This window comes from Hippichthys cyanospilos, chromosome 7 (genome assembly GCF_059441005.1).
Source record: "Hippichthys cyanospilos isolate Australia breed blue-spotted pipefish chromosome 7, RoL_Hcya_1.0, whole genome shotgun sequence".
Taxonomy (NCBI): Eukaryota; Metazoa; Chordata; class Actinopteri; order Syngnathiformes; family Syngnathidae; genus Hippichthys; species Hippichthys cyanospilos.
Window position 1 is genome coordinate 10,997,424 of NC_142375.1, and position 22,454 is coordinate 11,019,877.

The 22,454-nt window shown below is 41.1% G+C and overlaps 1 protein-coding gene across 1 annotated transcript in view; it reads left to right on the forward strand.

Annotated features, from left to right (window-relative positions):
* The window catches only part of grin2bb (glutamate receptor, ionotropic, N-methyl D-aspartate 2B, genome duplicate b), a 76,955-nt gene extending 59,128 nt beyond the window's left edge, over nt 1–17,827 (forward strand). Inside the window, exons 9-14 of the mRNA XM_088419314.1 lie at nt 441–566; nt 2,743–2,972; nt 4,961–5,121; nt 7,922–8,109; nt 11,359–11,597; nt 13,908–17,827. Coding sequence (XP_088275440.1) covers nt 441–566; nt 2,743–2,972; nt 4,961–5,121; nt 7,922–8,109; nt 11,359–11,597; nt 13,908–16,283 — 3,320 coding nt within the window. The 3' untranslated portion in view covers nt 16,284–17,827. The remainder of the gene's footprint in view (nt 1–440; nt 567–2,742; nt 2,973–4,960; nt 5,122–7,921; nt 8,110–11,358; nt 11,598–13,907) is intronic.
* Nucleotides 17,828–22,454: the final 4,627 nt, after the last annotated feature.

Consider the following 22,454-nt stretch of genomic DNA (forward strand, 5'->3'; position numbering starts at 1 on the left):
TCAGTTACACTTGTGTTGTTCTGGTTACTGTCAATATAAAATTCCAAGTCTCTGCCAAAGGTCTTTGTAAACAACTTACTTTGGTGTATATTAGGGCTGCACAATTAATCGAATTTTAATTGCGATTAATTAAGCTGATTCTTGGCAACATTAACATATAAAAAGCCGGCTACTTTAATGCCAAATCATCATGTCATCTGACCACCAAGTAATGTTTCCTACATGTTTGCATGAAAAAAGCCTCTGCGTATCTCACCCAAATATATTATTTACCAGAGTTACCTGATTCCTAATATATACAGTGCTAGCTGTCAATCGAGACCCATTTTGAAAAATCCGATTGGCAAAAATTGCAGCAAATTCAGTTTGAAATGACAGTTTGACTGCGAATTGATTACAGTTTGTTGCAATGCTAACCCAACACTGTCCTTGTGTTGCAGAGCCCTTCAGTGCAGACGTATGGGTTATGATGTTTGTGATGCTGCTGATCGTGTCCGCTGTGGCTGTGTTTGTATTTGAGTACTTCAGCCCGGTGGGTTACAATCGCTGCCTGGCAGACGGCAGAGGTGAGACTGGCTTGCATGCACTCACGCACGCACACACACAGAAAAAACTGTCGCGCTGAGTCATTTACCGCCCCGTTGAGTTAACTTGAATTTTCAATTTTGTATTATCACCCATGAGGAGAGCTGTGAGGTTTTACTGGTGGAGCATTTACCTCCAACATCACTCACTTGAGTTTTTTTTTTTTTAAATAAGGAGACTTAATAAAACGAATCACTTGAGTGTCAAAATACTGAGCAAAAGGATCCCATGTTTCCACACTAACAGCACTTTTATTGTGCCTCTCTCAAGTATTGCTCCAGCATTACACCACCTTCTCCTCCCAGTTTGTAAAAAGGCCGAATGCACTTTTTCTGATACGCAATTACCGTGCACTGAAAATATTTGTCAGTTTGAACAATGCGTGGCAGAACGCAGCGCCGCTGCCCACTGCGTGTCAAATGCAGTCCCCGGCAGTGGGCCAGTTTCAATCAATTTTCCCATCAAAGTCAGCAAATTCGATTTCTTAGCTTTTCCTGTAGGTTTTATATAGACCGATTGTCAGGATGGAATTGGCCTGGTGCAACAGCAGCCACTCAAGATAAAATCTCTAATCTGTAAAAGTGTTTTATCACTGTTCGCAGCCTTCTTTTTTTTGCTCAAGGGGCCGAAATGTGTGTTTGAGTTGGTGTAACATTTCCTCATTTAGTCCTTTCTAAATGGCTACTGTATGATGGGCGCAAACACAAGCTTATGTAAGGCTGGTGTCCTGGGCATATTCCTGCTCCAGATGTGCAAGAATAGTAGCATGTCTGGCCCTGCCCCCTCCTCATTTTACCCTCTTCCCACTTGTCATGCCAATCTGCCTACCTAACTCCGCACACACACCCACACACACAGAACAGAGTCTCCAACGATTAAGGTTGACCCTTTTGCGGCTGCGGCCACAATATTACGTCTGCCTGCTGAAGCTGCATGTTCAGTTAATCTGGCACTGTCAGAGGCATTCTTTTTACAGTATGTTTATTTTGGAGTATGTGGTTTGCTCGTGTGTGAAAATGCATTGCGTCATACAGAGAGCCCCGTTTCTTTTATTATACCAGCTTTTTACTGTAGTGATGTGACGTTCATAAACAAACCGAGTCTTTTTTCACGGCTCTTCACTGTGAATGATGGGACTCAAGTCTTTCTAAAGAGCGGCTCAATCACCCTACCACGACCCCCCCCCCCCCCCCCCCCCATACACACACACACACACACACACACACACACACACACCATTTCTGGAGAGCACATCAGCTTTATAGCGCACACTAGCGCTTAGGATATTACAGTTGCAAGGGGCTGCATCTTAAAATAGAATAGAATGCATTTGCAATTTGATAGATGTGATTGCTTTTTTTTCAAAACATATCAGAAGCAAAGTACATGTGTGCTAGCCAATGTATGTCAAGTCTGCACGCTCATAATTACTTATGTTCTAAAAAGAATAACAAGTTATTGAATGTTTTTTAAGACTTTTCCATATGGCAAAATGAAGCAATGTTTGTTACGATTCCCAACATTCTTAATGTACTTACCGGTACTACTTACAATATTTTAGAAGAAGATGATGTTTGATGTCACTTGAATGACATGAATAATAATAATCAAATGAAACATGCAAACTCCACACAGGGAGGCCAGAGCAAGTTGGAATTGGTCCTCGGACTCTGAACTGTGAGGTAGACATGATAACCACCCCTCTACCGTGCAGCCCATATCTGATACTATTTAATACAAATTATGATTGTGTGTTTATCATTCTATACCTGATTTGCAATTAGGTATCAAAAGAATGAACATCAAGGGAAGTCAACCTATTTCAATGAGTTGTTTCAAAAAGTGAAACTTTTATCTTAGTTTAGTTATCTCACCCAAAATGAAATATCTTTGTATTAATTTTGATGATTATGGCAGAAATACGTATATAAAAAAAGAAACACTTTAATATTTCACGTCGCCAGTGATGTCTCTGTCGTCTCCATCAGTTATATGTGGTTCAGTACTAGACTCCACAGGGGAGCCTAATAAAATGGGTGGCAAGTAGACGCCACCAAACTAAAAATCAACAGTGTGTCCACCAAGTTCTTTCCTCAGCATTGTGGCTCCCTCCCACCTTCTTCTCTTCATGCATTGTTTTCTTCTCCTGCTCCCCAGAACCCGGCGGGCCCTCCTTCACCATCGGAAAGGCCATCTGGCTGCTCTGGGGTCTGGTGTTCAATAACTCTGTTCCGGTGCAGAATCCCAAAGGCACAACCAGTAAGATCATGGTATCTGTGTGGGCCTTCTTTGCTGTCATCTTCCTGGCTTCCTACACTGCCAACCTGGCAGCCTTCATGATCCAGGAGGAGTATGTGGACCAGGTGTCGGGCCTGTCAGACAAAAAGGTGGGAATACCTCTAATGCAGGGTGTTTCTTGGGTGCTGGAACAGAATGTAAATGTGCAGCAAGGACAGAATGGAACCTTCTCAGAAGAGGAGGATATTATTGGTATTTTGGATGTTGTCTTAGTATTTCAGTGGAGGTTAGACCCCTTGTAACAATTCAGACAGTGCTTCAACTTGAATTTTACATTTTTTTACAGTCATGCCAGTGTAATAAGTGAAGCGATTAAGCCTACAGTACTTGCAGAGTGCCTACTTATACATTATCGTTCGAAAGGTATCTTTACTAATCCTTCAAAACTAAACAACTACTTTGTAAAACTCATTTAAAAAAAAAAAGCTTTAATAGTAAAAACAAAAAAGCGCCATGAACTTTGATGCAACCAGCATCTTTTCTGTTGATGCGGCATCTGCCTATATGCATTTACGTCATCATGTGCTTGGCACTCATAACCTTGAACTTTAAGTCACTCTATTATAGCTTCAGTTGAGCTTGAAATTGAACCCAAAATGTGATAATTGTCTGAAACAGTCCAAGGAAGATGATGTCATGAAACTCACTAATGCTCTGATGTGTCGGCCTCAAGGGATTCTGTCGCAAATGCTCCTGTCTTTTACTTCAAAGAGCCAACTCTTTGAAGCGTCTGGATATGTTGTCTTTTTTTCTCATCTTTTTTTCCGTTTGACAAACAACTTGCATTGGGCATAAGCGTACTGTTCACCCATTGCCTGAGTTAGAGGAGAAAAGATGAGTGAGGGAAACTGCTGTTGATAAATGTGCAAGGGCAATCGTACACTCAGTACACTCATCTGTTACTTATTTTTGTCATGTTTTATTATTATTTGTAAAATACCAATATGAGAATGGGTGTGTACGTTCGTGTGTGTGTGTGTGTGTGTGTATGTGATTATATAACAGAGAAAACTGAACATATTAATATCATAATATAGTTACGTATATGTGAAAAAATTGAACTGGTCTGTTTAAGAAGAAAAAGATTTTATTTGGATTATATGGTATAAATATATTTTTTTATCCAAATCAGCTTTTTAATTGCTTCATTTATATTAATTTATAATATGCTCAAGAATAAGCATTAGCTGTGATGTGGGATTCAACACAAAAATTAACACAAGCCGCCAAAAATGGGAAAGCATCTTTTTTCTCTTCTAAATTTGCTGTTACTATGGCAGGAAAAAATTAGGACACACAACAAAAGTTTCTTTCTTGTTTATGAGTGTTCAAATATGACAAATTGATTAATTCATTCATTAGTAACTTTCATATAACTGTAAAAACATGTTTAACACTGTACCATCATTATCATTGTCTTTGCTATTAATGACGGTTGGATGCAAAGGTCAATCGCTTCTAAGATATTTTAATTTGTCATGCAAACAGAAATAATTTCCATCATAAAATCTGTGAAATGCAAACCTTCACTTTGATAGTAAGTGCCGATTTATGACAGTATGAGAAAGCTAAAGTCTTCCTTTCTAAAATGCGAGTCTGTCTGCTTTACTTAACGTCCCACGTCTTTTCATCATCACTTCACACATTGTTCTTTTAAAACTCTTGTTAAGGCTGCCAATTAAGAAGTTTCAACTTTTTGATCAAACAACACAAGGAGTTAAGCAATAGCAGTATTCTCATTTCTAAAAGCAGATATTAATATTAATCAATTTGTCTTTTTCTCGCTGTTTAGGAATTTGTATAGTCGGTTTAATGAGCTGCAGAGTGTTTTTGAGTTGATTTTTAGTACATCCTTGAGATTCTCCCATGTACGTCAGCCCTCTGATCACGACTCCAAACATTTAGCTAATTTAGGCTTCCCAAAGCATTGTTCTGTCCTCTGCTCAACAGTGCATTAAAGGCTATTTGATGCGTCTCAGTGCCTTTTCTATGCTAACGAGCACTCCTCTGTCATTTTCTCTTTGTGGTTTCTTTTTCCGGAAACCGCCACCCCCACTCCCAACTTCAACAACAACAGTTCCAGAAGCCTAACGAGTTCTCGCCGCCGTTCCGCTTTGGCACCGTGCCCAACGGGAGCACTGAACGCAACATCCGCAACAACTACCGGGACATGCACAGCTACATGACCAGCTTCCACCAGAAAAATGTGGACGAGGCTCTGTACAGTCTCAAGACCGGGTGAGGAGGATGAGGACGGCGAGCGGTTTCACAGGGGAGATGAATGGAGGGCCTGAGATGGCCGATGAAAGGCAGAAGAAAAAAAGAGTTTCTATAATGATGCAATCACAAGAAAATATGATGAAGGACATAGAAGAGGGAGATCGAGAAAGAGCAAGTGTGGGTGGGCATAGCAGCAAACTGAAGTTGCGGTGACCGCCTCTCCAAGCTAACTAATAACTCATCCAGTGTTTACATTGAAAATGCAAATATGATGTGACAGTTACCCTCCATTAGAGATCATTCTGAATTAGTAGAGCCCAAAGGCATCGTGTGCTGGCCAGTTGGAAAGCGTCTCGTCGATGAGCTGTCAAATCACTCAGAGATGATTTTCTTATATCAGGAAGGCTGATAAAGTGCCTCCATCCTGTGATCACAAGCTATTAATTGAGTTCAAAATCCACATTACAGTATGAAATTGTGTTGTCATAGCATCAGTAGATTCAAAGAAAACATCCATCCATCCATCCAGTCCATTTTCTACTGCTCATTCAGGGGCAGCAGCTTTAGCTGGGAAGCCCAAATTTCCCGCTCCCTGCCACTTTGTCCATCTTTTCTGGGGGGATCCCCAGGTGTTCCCACAGGCCACCCGAGAGACAAAGAATAGTTTGCACTTAGCCAGAGTTCTTGCAAACGAGTGGTAAATCCCTCCAGAGTGTTCTAATTGCTAGACATACCCGTTTTGTTTTCTTTTTTTCATCAAAACCGAAGGTCTCGAAGACTGCCAAATTCTCCAGATTTGTGTTCGCGTTTTGCAAGCATAAATTGAAGGTTTGCATCATCACTCTATTTCCCACCAAAGACACAGACGAATCAGAAGTTCTTTCTGCTTGGACAAAATTTGGCAACGCTACTGCTGCCTAGCCGCTTGGCATGCTTATTAAATGAATGAAACCGCACTGTGTGGATTAATGTAACAGTGATTTTTTACAATAAGCAAAGCTATGTGAGTTTAAATAGTCCTGGTTACATATAGACAAGGCCAAATTCTCTCCGGCAAATCGTGGGTCATCCCAAGGCCTCCTCTTGGTGGTACATGCCAGGAACACCTCAGCAGGATGGTGTCCAGGAGCCATCCTAACCAGATGCTCGAGTCACCTCAACTGGCTTTTCTCAACGAGGAGAAGATGGCATTTTCCATAGCCTCACCCTGCCCAATCTGACTTTTTGCCTCGGTGACCTCTGAAACCGCACATTGCAGTCGGTACCTGTCATCTGCTTCCACAGTCCCACAGGCAAAAAGGCCCGAAAGGACTCCGATCAGCCTCGACGATAGAAGCACAGAAAATGGTCCACTCGGACTCTATGTGCCCCGTCTCCCACATCCATTTTTACCTCAGTGACCTCTGAAGCCGCACTCTGCTTGGTCAATTGGTAACTGTCGGCTGCCTCTGCAGTCCCACAGGCCAAAAAGGTTCGACAGGACTCTTTCTTTAGCTTAACGGCATCCCTTACCACTAGTGACCAACAGCGGGGATTGCCTCCACGACAGGCATCAACTACCTTACGACCCCAACATCTATCAGCAGCCTCTCCCGTGAGTGGGAGAAATTCTGCCGGAGGAGGGAGTTGAAACTACTTCTGACAGGTTACTCCCAGGTTACTCCCAGCAGTGTGTCCAGTGTTAATCAATTGACAGATACTCCCTTCTATTCACTCAAGTGTCCAAAACATGCAGAGAGGGACCTTGGTAATGCACGTCTAGGCAAGGGAAACTCTCCAGTTGTTGTATTTGTCATAAGGGGTCTATGAGCAGTGTTTTTCTGGTCCCTGACCAAGGACCTGTTTGCCGTGGGTGACCCTGCCAGGAGGATAATGCCCCGGAACACTTAGCCCCTAAGGTAATTGGGACACATGAACCCTTCCACCACGGTAAAGTGACAGCTCATGTAGGGGTTAAATAGACTATCCTTCCATCCATCCATTTCTACCGCTTATCCGCACTAGGGTTGCTAGGGTCGATAGCTTGCTAGCTATTCCATACGGGCAGTAGGCATCGAACACCCTGAACCGGTTGCTTGTCAAATGCAATCAAATAAACTAATAATACTTTTATTTTACATCTCATCGATTACAATGAGAACTAAGCAAATTTTCCAAGAAAATGTGCTTCTAACAATTCAAGTCAAGGGTGCTCTTTGCCTCCGACCCAAAGTCAACTGAGATGGGGTTCATCTCTTGTGTGACAAAACATATGGTAAATATATATGCAGGAAGGTAGACAAGAACATATAGGAAACACCTTCTCATTCAACTTCTCAAGATAATGATGGTCACTTGGTTTGCTTTAGGTAGCCAAATTTTGACGTACATTTTAACAGTTGACGACAAATGGGGTTGTCTGGTGTGTATTAACATGACATCTGCACAACACAACTGATGGGCCAATCCCGTTGATATAGCAAGAAATTCCACTAGGCGACCCTGATAAGACACATCGGTGAAGTGAAAACCATTTCAGGTGACTACTTCTTGAAGTCATCGAGAGAATGCAAAGAGTAATCACAGCAAAGGGTGGCTATTTTGAGGAATCTATGATATAAACCATGCATTTATTTAATTCACGTTTTTCTGTTAAGTACATAACGCCACGTGTTCACTCATTGTTCTGATGCCGTCAGAGAAAATCTGCAATGTAAATAGTCATAAAAATAAACAAAACACATTGAATGAGAAGGTGTGTCCAAACTTGTAATGATTCAGTGTAAAATATTTTTTAAAAGTGTAGCATCTTCTTCCATTCTGCTGCCGTGCTCTGCAGCAAACTGGATGCCTTCATCTATGATGCTGCTGTACTGAACTACATGGCGGGAAGGGATGAGGGCTGCAAGCTGGTCACTATTGGCAGCGGCAAGGTGTTTGCCTCCACCGGCTACGGCATCGCCATTCAGAAAGACTCAGGCTGGAAACGAGCTGTGGACCTCGCCATCCTCATGCTGTTTGGAGACGGTGAGGCCTTGAATGATTATGTGTTCTCACTCATCTAAATGTGGGGAGCAAATGTAAGTTCATTTGTGATTTGTGTTCATTTGTGATGACAACTTTGCAACTTGCAGCTGAGAGATTCATGAAGCCTGCAATGCTATCAAAGCTTCATAGCTTCGAGTCACTTTGAGCCACGTTTACTAAGTGTAGCCGTCAGGCATATAGCGCTAAAATGGGATGGGAACTAATTTAATTCATAATTTAGTCCAAATCTCTAAATTCATTCAAATAAATAATGTGAAATGTGAGAAATTGATCTTTTGTGTCCTAAATCTACTGCTGTCAACTTGTGCCAAGGACATGTAGACTGACTAATGGGCATGTAGAATAAATCTGATGATTGACCAATCTATGTTTAGAAACAATGTAGACGGAACATTGTTAACAAATATATTAAATCACATGATAGAGGTGTAGCCATAAATTTTCCTTTGAGGTGGTGAGTGAGAGTGACACAACACCTCACTGATGGGAGACTTCATAATAACAATCTGTGGCAGGTATCAAAGGATCTAAGAATACTTCAAACAGTACACGTAAAAATGACGGAAAAATTAGAGACATCAAAATTTTCCCTTCGATGTGGGAATGGCCAAAAGGGTGGCCCTGGTCACCGTTTAGCTCCGCCAGCGCTAGCGTAACGCGACTTAAGCAAGCGAAAGGCTGCTCCTTTGCCCATTTGTCAGATCGGTCTGCACCAAGCTGGGCATTTCTGTAAGGGTGTGTCCTTGGAGAGGAACCAGGCAGTTACAGTTTGATGCCAGAAAGTTGGCCTGAATTAACTCCTGCCCTCTCAGACCAGATGTAAATACAATTCAATTCAGCTGGCCTAGTTTGGTTTGATTAAGACAGAATCTGAGTTTCGCGGATTTGTGTAGCGGATATCAGAAATATTTCATTCATAAATATATTTTGTGAACAGTGAGCTAAAAGCCAATGATCGATGGTAGTAATCAATGAACTGAATGCAACATTGTTTCAAATCAACCTTGTGGCCAGCAGGTCATTGCTATTTGTGGGCATACGAATGAACGGTATTGGGGGTGGACTTCAAATAGACTTTTCATAGCCTAGATGAAACATTTGAGCCTAGCTAGCAGGGTTGAAAATCGTTGACTTTCTCCAGGTACAATTCGATTCTGATTTTCGGGACCACGGTTTAAATTAAAATCAATTTTCATAAAAAAAAGAATTTTTAATTAAAATTTATTAGATTGACAATGATTTCTCCTTCAGTTGTTAACTGTGCAAAGAATCACAATGGGTTTTTTTTTGCTTCGCTAGACAGAGTGACAAATGGAGACATTAAAGTGTCTTTTTTTATTTATTCATTTTTGAATCCTTGGGAAAGTGCCCTTTTCCACAAGTGTGGACCATAACTGCTATTCTATTCTGTATTTTGATTCATTGACATATCGACCATGAAAATTAAAGATGGAAGACTTGTCATTTGATAAGGTATTGTAAACCTATGTGACTTGATGAACCATTTATTGTAATAAAGTAAAATATCAAAGTTAATTTCACCCCATAATTCTTCTTAATACATAGCAACTTTTATAGATTTTATTGATTGGAAGCCCACATTGTTTAGATATTTGCAGTTGTTAACGATTATTGGATTGATGGACTTTTATTCCATTTGAGTATGAAATACTGTATCTGACTACATTTTATTGCACCACGTAATTAGCGGCTAGCGCTAATTAGTCTAGTGCAGTATTGTATAAAGACAGCATAATTGATTACTGGTTTATAAGCATTCTTAATCAGCAATTTAGTATGATATTTTTTAATGGTGTTTCGTTGTATCGCAAGAAGTAAAGCTAACACGTAGCAACCACCACTGTGAAGGCCAAAATAAAAGCATACTACAGCCACTGCATTGATGTCAATGTATTTGTGTGCTTATTTTGAAGTTGGCCTCAGACAGGATATTGTTCTTTTCCTTGGCAGTGCGCATCCCGTGTAGTTACACGGAAGCCGATATAAAGCGGCTTTGCCCTATTTATTTGGTTATGAAACTGGTTTTGGAATATTTTATATTGACTTTGAATCACAGTAGCGAGAATCTTGAATCATTTGTGATTTAATTTGGCACGACACTACTGACTAGCATGCCACATTTAAAGAGAACGAAAATAGACACTTTCATTGGCTATGATTGAAGTCGGCTGTGACCACTCCTACAGCAGTGCAACGCTCCCTCTTCCAGATTCTCTGCACTCGTCTGTGATATTACAATCATGGGGTATAACTCGCCAGTGATACGACGATGCAATTTTCCGGAATTCTGCCAAACAAGAGCAAGTAGAATCATTAGATTGAGCAATATGTGCATTAATATTAAGTCACAGGACTGACCGTTCGCTTGCACTGGCTGTAATTATTATATAGACTGACCAATGATGGCATTCAGAACAAGTCACATAGTTTAGCAGTCAGTTGTTTGTAATGCTCTGCATGTAGATGAGCCAATCTCATTAACACTCACGATAAAAATGGGAAAGCCATTTATCTGAAAGTAATCAATTAGATCGAGGGACCTCACATTAAATGTGTTAACACCTCTCTAGGATTGGCTCATTTATGCTCATTTGCACAAACAATATTATCGAATTAGGCAGGCATTGAAGACAATATTCCCCTCTTGATCTCTCTCTCTGTCTCTCTCTCTGTCTCTCTCTCTCTCTCTCTCTCTCTCTCTCTCTCTCTCTCTCTCTCTCTCTCTCTCTCTCTCTCTCTCTCACTCACTCATACCAAAGAAAAACAAACCATTGGGGCAAATCCAGCAAATCTCTGTGGACGTGTCCTCCCCCCTTGGCAGCCCCCAGGGATATGGAAATAAGATGGACACATTTTAGGGTGGAAATACTTCTCACATGACCATGCTAACTTCCTCCCTGAGGATTGTCAAGTCCCAGAAGGCAATTGTTTTGTTTTTGTTTTTTTTTTTAAATAACAAAGAACGATCAGCCTTGCATAAGCAATCCCTAATGAGGATGATCTTCTGTGAGGCGTTCAGTTAAAATAATGCAACGTGACATTTGTTCCCCATACTTGAGACCTGAGCTGTTTTTGGCAACAACTAGCCACCCGAAAAAATATGTCCTTCTCCACTCACACTTTGATGCAGTGTCACCTGAGGCAAACCCCCTGAAGAGCTAACAATTACTAACTTCTGCAAACATACTGTATCTCTGCTTCTTCTAGGTGAGATGGAAGAGTTTGAGGCTTTATGGCTGACAGGTATCTGCCACAATGAGAAGAATGAGGTTATGAGCAGTCAGCTGGATGTGGACAACATGGCAGGGGTCTTCTACATGCTTGGGGCTGCCATGGTTCTGTCACTTATCACCTTCATCTGTGAACATTTGTTCTACTGGCAGCTGCGCTTCTGCTTCATGGGCGTGTGTTCCGGAAAGCCCGGGGTCACCTTCTCTATTAGCAGGGTGAGTGTTCATGTGTATTTGTTTTGGATTTGACCTCAACCTGACAGCGAGATCCCAGCAATAGTTGTGAGGAGATTACTGACTGTGGTGGAGAGGGAAGGAGTCACTCAGGTTAATGTTATGACTCCCCTATACTTTACACTCTAAATTCACTTGGGTTAAAAAAAAAGGAATAAGAACGATGGGTCATATTTGGATCAATGTCAAACTTTATCAAATGGGCCCTTAAAAGCTCAGTGTAATGTGGTAAAAGTAGCTTTGCCTCTAAAAAAATACTGAAAATACTGCTGCTTTGAAACTACTCCAACAAATATGATACATCCAGAAAGTTGATTGACTAATTGTAAAATGGAGTAAAGGTAATGTATTTCTAACCACAATCATAAACCTTAAATGATAACTTATTCTCACACTTACCCGTACTTCATTCATCATACATCTATTCTAACCACAGCACAGAACATTATTTACTGTAACATCTTCAGTTTTCTGCGCATCGTTTTCTTGATTACAATCAAACTCATTCACAAACCAGTTGAGCCAACTACTCATGCATCGAGTTTTTAAACCAAGGCGAGAAATCTAGCGCTAGTGTTCGATCTTGAGGCAGGTCTGCTCTACAAAGTGCCATGGTAGTTTCATGATAAATTCATAATGTTTCTTGTAGGATCCCAATGTTTAAGTGACTGGCATAAGAATCCCAGCAAAACCCACATATATGTTTTCCTATCTTTTCTACCTATGAGCGTGACACCAGTGTAAACACAACAGGAGTCCAGGTCTTTCTGACCATGACAGAAACTGTTAATAAAACAAAAACGGACTCACTCTGTAGCACTACAGTCTGTGATCTAAAAGTCTGTTGGAATAGTTTGGACTACTTTACAGTGTTTCTTTGACGGGTCATTTAACAAGGTGTCTTAGTGTTATTGCAGGCTGTTTCGTTCCCCAGAAATAGCCGTTTGAGGGGTAATTCATTAGCATAATGTTACCTTTTCGGCAAGAGGGTTGTCACGCGTAAATGGTCTCAGCTATCGTTTGTCAAACAAAAAGACACCAGGGTTTTGGTATTTGTGTGCAAGCTGAAGTAGTTTCTAATCGTCATTTTGTTTAACACCCACTCATACTGACCTGATAATGACTTTACAAGTCAGAACTGGCATTGAGCATTTGAACAATGTCTTTTGTCTGGTGGCCACATGCAGTGTGAAGCTGCAAATCTGCCTTTGATTGCTTTCTAAACTGTGGTTGTTTTCAAGTAGTGCATAATTGTGCCTTTATGCTTTAAACAATTTGATTTTGAGTGGTTCACCTTGCTTAACCACATGGTATTTATTTGGAGTTGTACCTGGTTTTACATTTATGACGAAAATGAGAGAATGTAATGGATTTAGTTGCAGGACAGAGTGTCGTCAGGAAAAGGTCGTGATGCATCTGTAACCTTTATTATGTTACGTTTCAGAGCAGCAAAATTAGATGTAGAGATCAGATCAAACATTCCCACTAGAAGCAGCTGCCGTTCACCCAAGCACCCAGAAGCGCAGATAAAACAGATACAACAAGAATAAAGAAAACTGTGCTGATGTCAGGTATTCCTGGTTGATTTAGAGTGTACTGTACATTCTGTAGCCGACAATAGCTCACCGCCAAATAGTGAAATGCCTTTCAGGGGAGATATTTGGTCTTGCTTGTTATTTTCTAACTTTTGACTGCTCAGATTTGACAATCTCCTTCAACTATGAGTACTTAAGAGGGCCGGCTGAAACTTTTCAAACTGTTTTGCATGCAGACAATTCATCAAAGGGAAAAGTCTGCCGATGAATGGTGTAATATGCATGCCAGGCCAGAAGTTGGAGACATCCATAAATTGCTGCTGTTTTTCTTTGTGAGACCACTATTGCCCAATGCCAAATCAAACACTCTAAAAAAAGAGCAAGATACTTTAGATAGGAAGTTATCAAGTTCTATAATGCTCACCACCAAAAAGGATGGCCAAGGCTGCAATGAATTTATTCAATGTCGATAAATGACTGGTTTATAAATTGCCCGAGCAGAGCTACAAATTCTCTCATACACTTGACTTCATGCTCAACTTCTTACACTTCTTAGGAATTAAGATTTAACCAAGCAGTCATGACAGGCACTTTCACTAATCCCTGTCTAAATTCTGAAGTCTTTCATACTTGAGTCCATTTTTACTGCACATACTTCTTTTGTTCTCACTCTTCTTTTTTCTCCTCCCACATCATCTCACTTACCCTTCCTGACTCCCTTCACCTGCCTGTCTCATCTGCAATTCCCATACTGCAGGGTATCTACAGCTGCATACACGGAGTACAAATTGAGGAAAACAAATCAACCATAGACTCGCCTTCATCATCCATAAAGAAGAACATGAACAATACTCACTCGAACATCTTGAGGTTGCTCCGCACTGCCAAAGACATGACTGCGGTTCCGGGCATTAATGGCTCGCCACACGCAGCCCTGGAGTACAACCACGGTGGCCGTGAATCAGCCATCTATGACATTCAGGAGCACCGACGCAGCCTCGTAGGGCACCCTGCAGACTGCAAGTCAGCACCGCCCTACATACAAGAAGACAACATGTTTACCGACTACATCAGCGAGGTGGAGAGGACTTTTGGGAACTTACCTCTAAAGGACAACAACTTGTACCAGGACCAATACCGGCACCACCACCCGGCCTCGGCTTTGGGTATGTCCGGCCCTCCGCCTAATAGGCCGCGCAGCTTAGGCAGTGCTAGCTCACTGGAAGGAGGCATGTTCGATTGCGAAAGTTTAGGGGGAGGAGTAGCACCCATCTTCACCACCCAGCCCCGCCCCTCCATGACTCACAGGAATACCAATAAGTTTGACCTGATTGCAGGTCACCCCCCTGCGGATTCCAACCAAGTCAATTTCAAGGGAAGCAATGTGTATGGGAGATTTTCGTTCAAAGGAGGTGCATCCAGCACTGGGCTCATTGGGGGTCACGAGAGGTACTGTAAGGGAGGCGGGGGCGGGGGAGGCTCCGGGGGTGACGATGGAAACATTCGCTCAGATGTGTCGGATATCTCGACTCACACCGTCACCTACGGCAACCTGGAGGGGAACGCCAAGCGGCATAAGCAGTACAGGGACAGCCTAAAAAAGAGGCCAGCCTCTGCCAAGTGCAGACGGGAACAGGACGATATAGAGCTGAGCGGCTTCAGGAGGAGACCCCACCACCACACCGTCCACCACCACTTCCCTCACGGGCCCTCGGCACACCGTACCATCTCACCTCCCCTGGAGCGGAAGCGAGGAGGGGGTAACGCTTCGCCTTACTTATTCCGCAAAGACAAAGAGAACTTGAGGGAATTCTATGCAGACCAATTCCGCTCTAAGGAGGGCAAGTGGGAGCAAGAGGGTGGAAGTGGAGGAAGTGGTGTGGGCGTCGGTAGCGGTGGTGGTTTCTGTAAAAGCTTAGTTCCCGTGGAAGACTTTCTCAAAGGTAAAAACAAGAAGCAGGATTCGAATGGCGGGCTTGGCACGGTGTCGGCAGGCCAGCAGGCCCACACCTGCTGGGAGAAGGGTGTTTCCGGACTGGGAGGAGGCGGCATAGCTGGAGGTGACTGGGAATGTCGTAATTGCCACAGTGTGTGTCACCACAGCGGAGGGGTAGGGGGCTCATGCCCAGCTAGTGGAATTGGGGCAGGCGGCATTCGCCCCAGCTCCGCTAGCTGCAAGCGCTGCGACTCGTGTAAGATCCAGCCGAGCAACCTCTACAACATCAGCGAAGATAACAATGTAGTGTTTGCTGCCGGGAAAAGCAACATGGGAGCAGGCCAAACGCCGACTCAGAGCAGGAAGCTCGGGCCGGGTGGGCGCGTCTTACGGAGGCAGCATTCTTATGACACATTTGTAGACCTGCAGAGGGAGGGGTCGGGTCGCATGGGCGGGGTTGGCGGGGGCGCTGGGGGCCAGTTCGCCCAGCCCCGAAGTGTGAGCCTTAAAGACAAAGACCGATACTTGGAGGGTCCCAGCCCTTACGCTCAGATGTTTGAGAAGTACGCAGGCGAAAGAGAGTCTAGCAAGTTTGGAGGAATAGGCGGAGACAGGGCTAAAGGTGGCTCCTCCTTTAGTTTGGTTCGCGGAGGCGAAAGTGGGTTGCATCGGCGGTCCGTGGGCGAGCGAGACCAAAGAGACAGGGACAGGGCTATGATGGGAGGTGGGAGCGGTGGTGGTGGTGGTGGTGGTGGCAGAGGCGCCGGGACTTACTCCTTGTCTAAATCTCTCTACCCAGATAAGGTGAACCAGAACCCCTTCATCCCAACCTTCGGCGATGACCAGTGTCTTTTACACGGTGCCAAACCATACTACATCAAAAAGCCACAGACGCCACAACAGCAGCAGCAGCAGCTACTCAACAACAGCCGAGGAGGAGGGGACTTCCGGGGCTCCATGGGGGTGACTTCATATTTGCCTGCGTCGGCCACCGCTGGGGTGATGTCCAATGTAGCCCCCAGGTTCCCCAAAGATCTATGTCTGGGTGGGGTGGGTGGTCCCATGAGCAACCACCTCGGGGTCAACAAGCTCATGCCTGGGAGCCGGGACACATTAGGTTTGGGGCAAAGACCTTTCAATGGTGCAAGCAACGGACACGTCTATGAAAAGCTCTCCAGCATCGAGTCGGACGTCTGAAGAAAGAAGAGGAATGGCAAAGTGGGTGAAGGTGAAGAAAATTGGGAAAACGCACCAAGAACAAGCAAACGAACAACACATAGAGCAGCGCAATGGCCTCTTTCTAAGAAGACAAGGTGATGACATGAGTGGGTTTCATTTCCACACCGCTAAAAACGACGAGGGAGGATTGTGGTGCTGGGAAGGAGGTAGGGAAAGCCAGACGAGGAGAGGGATATGCCCTGCTGTCTTTATAAGCTCATTGTTCCAAACCGACATTTTTTCTTTCACAAAGGTATTACAATCATGAATGAGAAATCAACACTGCTGACATAACAGGGTAAAATTAACAATAATTGTACCAATAGTGTTAATATTATTACTGAATATTACTCAAGTGTTTCAAGATGATTGTTTTTTTTCACTTTTGTTTATTTAAGTAGTGTTAGTATGATGTTGATTGTTTCTTAACCAACTACACAGGAGATGTCTACACCACTGAATATTTTGGGGACTCCTGTCATTTTGGATTCTTCTTTGCAATGAATTATTTCTTCACGTTTGATTTATTTAGTTATTTATTTACTTTTCAAAAATGTTGAGTATTGTGACGTGTATGTGACAAAAGGCATGACTTGCTAAGTACAATGTACTTATTGGCTTAATTTTTTTTCAAAGGTTTTTCAAGCCTACATCATCATACTGATTTGCCCTTCCATCTTGCTTTTTTGCTTTTTGCTCAGCAGCACCAAATGGGTCTCACATTTCAAGCTGGATGTGCCTTAAAGGATTAATGTTAATGTTACTCCTCCAGGCAATTGGTTCCTTAATTTCAGGGCAAAAAAAAATCTGCTGGAACTTTCATCACGAGATTGGCACCTAAAAGGCAGGACAAACCTTCAGGCAGTTGAGGGTAAACCAAGATGTCAAATGTTGTGTTTTCTGACGAATAAAGAAATGTTGCAGTAGAAGCTAGCATTTTTACAACAGAGCAAGAGAATGGTAGCTATAATTTATGAGCCAGTGTGCCAGAAAAGAAGAAACATTCCTCTCTGCCAGAAATCTCAACACTCCGATTGATGACGTTATCCCCATCAAATTGATTTTAGCATAACTGATAACCTGCTTGTTGCTTTGATTTTCACTGACCATGGCACTTGTGGTGTTCAGGACCTATTAAAGTCTGAGTGAGAAGCTCTGCATGTCAATTTTACTTTAGCTTTCATATTTAAGGCTAACACAAATAAGGCTCTTTCAGGCTAACACAAGTCCAACCGTATTATGTGATCAAATTTGAGTTAAGTAAAAAGTATGTGAACAATTCTACTTCAGCTAAATATTACTTCTGGTCCAGACTTCAATTAATATTTGTTTAAAAAATTGATTAAAATCAGAGCCCATAGTTCTGCAATAAACTGCTGACTGCAATTTTAAGGCATAGATTCACCTTTTTTGAAAAAGCTTTTTCTTGTTTTGTTCTTTATGATCCTGAGAAAATTGAATAACATTGGAATAAATATGGAATACATTATAAATAGATGATTACGTTAGCGGCAATCATAAACACACACACACACATATATATATATATATATATATATATATATATATATATATATATATATATATATATGAATGACTATTTTGTACTAATTGTAGCTTCAGTTTTTTTCCCCCTAAAAATTTCAGCACTTTCTATAGTAAAATGCTGTTCCAATTCTAAAAGGCTGGGACTTCCAGAGTCAAACAATCTACTTTGTGACGCTGGTATTTTCATTTCTGGTTGTTTGGTACACAAACGATCAGTGGAGTGATTGTCAGTGCCCCTTCACTGTGCAGATGTTGAGACTTGAGTTTGTGAATAGCTTGCCACGTGTTTTTATTTATTTTTTTTTAACCCTAATTCAACTCTATATAAATTATAATTAGGTATGTCCCGGACAAATTTCTTTGCAACCAATTCTGAAGTAAGTCACCTGATTTGGGGGATCTGCAGATACCAAGTCCCGATTTGGTACCGCAAAAACGTTTTAAAGACAATAAAAAGTCATTCACATTATTTATTTATTTATTTGTTTGTTTATTTATTTATCTTCAAAAAATGTATACAACACATGCAGTATCAAGCATTGGTTTAAAGGGCCTGTATCATGGAAGTTCGACTTTTCATCAATTTTAACCGTTACAATATTAATTTCTCATCCTAAACACCCCCAAAAAGTGAATTTCCTTCATTGACGCATTTCTAAACTGCTTATTTTGTGCTCTCAGCTTCGACCCTGCCCGAGCAAAAAATAAATAAACAAATAAAGGCTTGCGAGAGGGGTGATGACAATAATAAGAGTGCAAGAGTAAATACTGTACACGCCAACCTTATCAACATCATTTAGTTTTGTTCTCGTCAGGAGTTGGACAGGATAGATTTTGCACCGAGTCGGCCAAGTAAACAGCAACATTTCATTATTAAGTGACAATGTTTTACTGTAGAAAACGGCAAAGTGGCAAAAATGTGTGTTTAGGAGCACACAGCCAGAGAATCAACCCCTCTAACAAATAAATGACTCGCAGGCAAAAGTGTTGTAAAGAATACTCGTTTCCCACTCGGACCGATTTGATAAAAGGAACAGGTGTTTAGTGTGTGTGTGTCTCTTGACAGTGTTTTACATTTTAAAGTCAGTAAAACGCCTTATTTTTGGCTCCTTCATTTACTCCGCTAGAATATGGCCTCACAACCCTTGTAAGCGGTCAAGAGGATAGATGGATGTTTTGTGACTGACCGGCATTTGAATGATGTCATAAAGGGGGAGAGGCAGCCATACGGTGAGAGGTGCGGCTTCAGTAAACAAGAAGTTTCACTAGTTATATAGGTACCATAAAACCTCATATTTAATAAGAATTTAAACCGCCAAATGTGCCAAATGTAATTTATATGCATATATTTTATTGTGTACAGTCTAAAATATTGTGATAGAGGCCCTTTAAATCAAGTAGCCTAAAATATTTAAATGTTCTCCCATTATCTGGGTTGACCTCTGCTATGTTGACATGTTGCTTATCATACACATAAATAAAGTGAAATTATTTATGTGTATGACAGCTATATCTTCTTTTGACGTTATCTGTCTTGTTTTGTAACCTTTAAAAGTAAAATATAACTGTAATAAAATCAAATGAAATATTCCTAATCAAGATCATCCCCCTCAATTCTATCAACGGAAAATTAATAGCATTTTTAATGTGTTTAATATTAACATGTTTAATAGCATTAACACGGATGAAAACCTCCCTTTTAGATGCCTCATAACAACTGCCAGTTTATTCTTCACAATTGAGAGGGCTTTGACTTTGGTGGTTCCATTATTTTTAATCCAGTTTTTTGTTTTTTGCTTCCTCAGATTTTTGATCACTTTACAAAATTACTCTCGATGAACTAAATGAATCGCTGAATTTTATTTTAATTGACAAATTTAAATACAGAGCACACAATAGCGTGCTTCACATCAACCCCATTTATAACTTGAGAGCAACTTTATTAAACTTGGTTGACAAGTCAGTATGTATGATAGTAAGCGTTTGCATGTATACACGTTTCTTTTGATCTGCTTTTACAATTTTAACTTTTAGGCCAACAACTAGCTGTTTTTTGAAAGCTTACCTTTTAGAAATGTCATTGGTTCTGATCTGTGTAGGTGTATGTATGTATGTGTGCGTGTGTGCTTGTCCTTGCAAGAGATAACACCAATCTAACGCACTATATTCAAAAATGAATACTGCCAAGTCACCAAGACATTTAATGTTCTACAAAACTAATTAATGGTTGTGTTGAGTAAATGTTCTTGACAAGTTGGAGATTTTGCTGACAGTCACAGAAGAAGCCTTTTTCATGCTCTTTTAGCTTCTTTTATTCATTTTATTTATTTTTTAAATTTATCTCCGTACATGATTTATGTTGTCGTATGTGCCTGAATTTGTACGCTTGATTACCTCTGTGTGTGCGCAAGACAGCGTGAGTGAGGAATACACACTTCTTTTATATGTACTATACGACTCCATGTAAATAGAGCCACTCATGGATTTTTGATATGAAAAAAAAAACTGTACAAAACAGCAGAGAAAAGGTCTATTTGGGATAAATCTGATTTGTAGGTGCCCCTTACAAAATTGTTTTGCAACTACTTAAGGATGTGTTATGTGCAATTGTTTATAAAGATGGAAAGTGCACGTTGGCTCGATTTGTTTTGACTTGAGCTAAGAGAAATCCAAGTGAGATCTCGGTTTCAGGAGAACGTCTGCACCAACTATTCCATGGGAAGCACAATGTTGTTGTTCCTTTTTTGTTCCTCTTCTGTTTGGGCCTCAGATGATCAAACACCATCCCAGAGCTGTACAGATTGTGAAAATTGTAAATAACGACTTTGAATCTTGTTCACCTTCAATTTTTGTATGCAAATTAATTGTGTGAAGAAAGTATTTCAGATTTGATGAATATTTAGTAATATTTGAAAAACGAGATTAAAACACACACAGTCGATGTGCAAATAAGTGCTGAGAAATATTATTCTTCTGTCTCTTTGGAATAAAAGTGTTGAGTATTAATAAAAAAAACGTGAAATCTCACACATGCCTATTATGTCATTTTGACGTCTTCACTTTATTTACTAATATTGATAATACCATTAAAGTGATCACAAATCCGAAGATCCCAAATCGAGGCCATGAAGGGTAAAGGGAGCAATATTGTAAAGTTCGATAAATATCTGGTGTTCCAATTTTTGTGTCTCGCCCTGTATTTGCCAAAACCTTTCACCCAAAATCACCCACGTTAGTTTTAAATGACGGCAAGAGCCAAGTGATATGCCAGATCGTTGTTGCCATTGCTAAAATGCAGTAGTCTGACCAAAGTCAAAAAGAAATGGGCCCACACGGATATGTCACTCAGAACCTCGAGCTTAAATATTGTTAAAGATCAATCCTACATGGCATAGCAAAACAAAGTAGACCTTAGCAATAGCTCCAACAAGTAGCAAAACAGTCACAACTAGTCCTATCGCAACACTAGTTTTTGACTAGTATGTCAAATATAGAGTAAATTTCAGAATTGTTAATGCTGTTGTAAAAAAACACATAAGCATATGCGTACATCAAAGTGCTGCAAAAACACCCCCTTGCTCCTCAGATTGCTTTCTATATATATATATATATATATATATATATATATATATATATATATATATATATATATATATATATATATATATATATATATATATATATATATAAGCAGCAGCATGTTTTAACATGTACCGATGCTTGCTTGCCTTATGTGGGCAGATCCTTACATCTACTGGCACACAACACGCTCACAAAACTAATCCTTATCGGTTAAATCTTGTTTTTTATTTTAAGTATCAATCTCTCCATCAGCGTCTTATTCCGCTCACTTGTTCTCTCCCAACATCATCAGACCGACAAGCTCGGTGTGCATTGCAACACATGTAACTACTTCTTGACAATTAACTGTTACCTAGCAACTGGCTCTTTTTCCAGAGAAGGCAGTGGAAGGGTGGAGGGTGGTGGAGAGCAAGAGAGATTTAAACAGTATTCCCACAGCATCTTAACTGGATCGGATGCAACAATGCATTGACAATAGCAAAACCAAAATGGAAAGCGCAGCCTGATCTTAACGCCCACACGTGACAGCGCGCACAGGAAGAGCGAAAGAGGAAGAAGAGATGGTGCTACATGAGGATGCTGCATGTATCAAAAGGGGGTTAATACACGTGGAGGTATATTGTCCAAAGGACAGCTTTGAAAAGAAAGAAGAGTAAGAAGGAATTGACCACATTTGGCGATTGAGGGGTTACGGTTTTCTTATCTGCTGAAAAAAAAAAATCATAAGGAAGCACCCCTTTAATATAGCTGAAGATAGAGCATGTAATAAGATAAGAGTGTGAACACAAATCTTGCCTAGATATTATCTCTCCAAAACAGTTGAAAGAACTCTCATGTACTATCGTGAAACCCGACTTGAGTTTAAAAACTTGGTTGCGTGTGTAATTTACTCTCCTGGTGATTGCTGTCATCTTGTGGCGAAATTTGGTATGACAAGATGAACTATCCATCAATCCATTTTCTAGAGCCGCTTATCCTCACAAGGGTCGCCTATCCCATCTGGGTTTGGGCAGGAGGCGG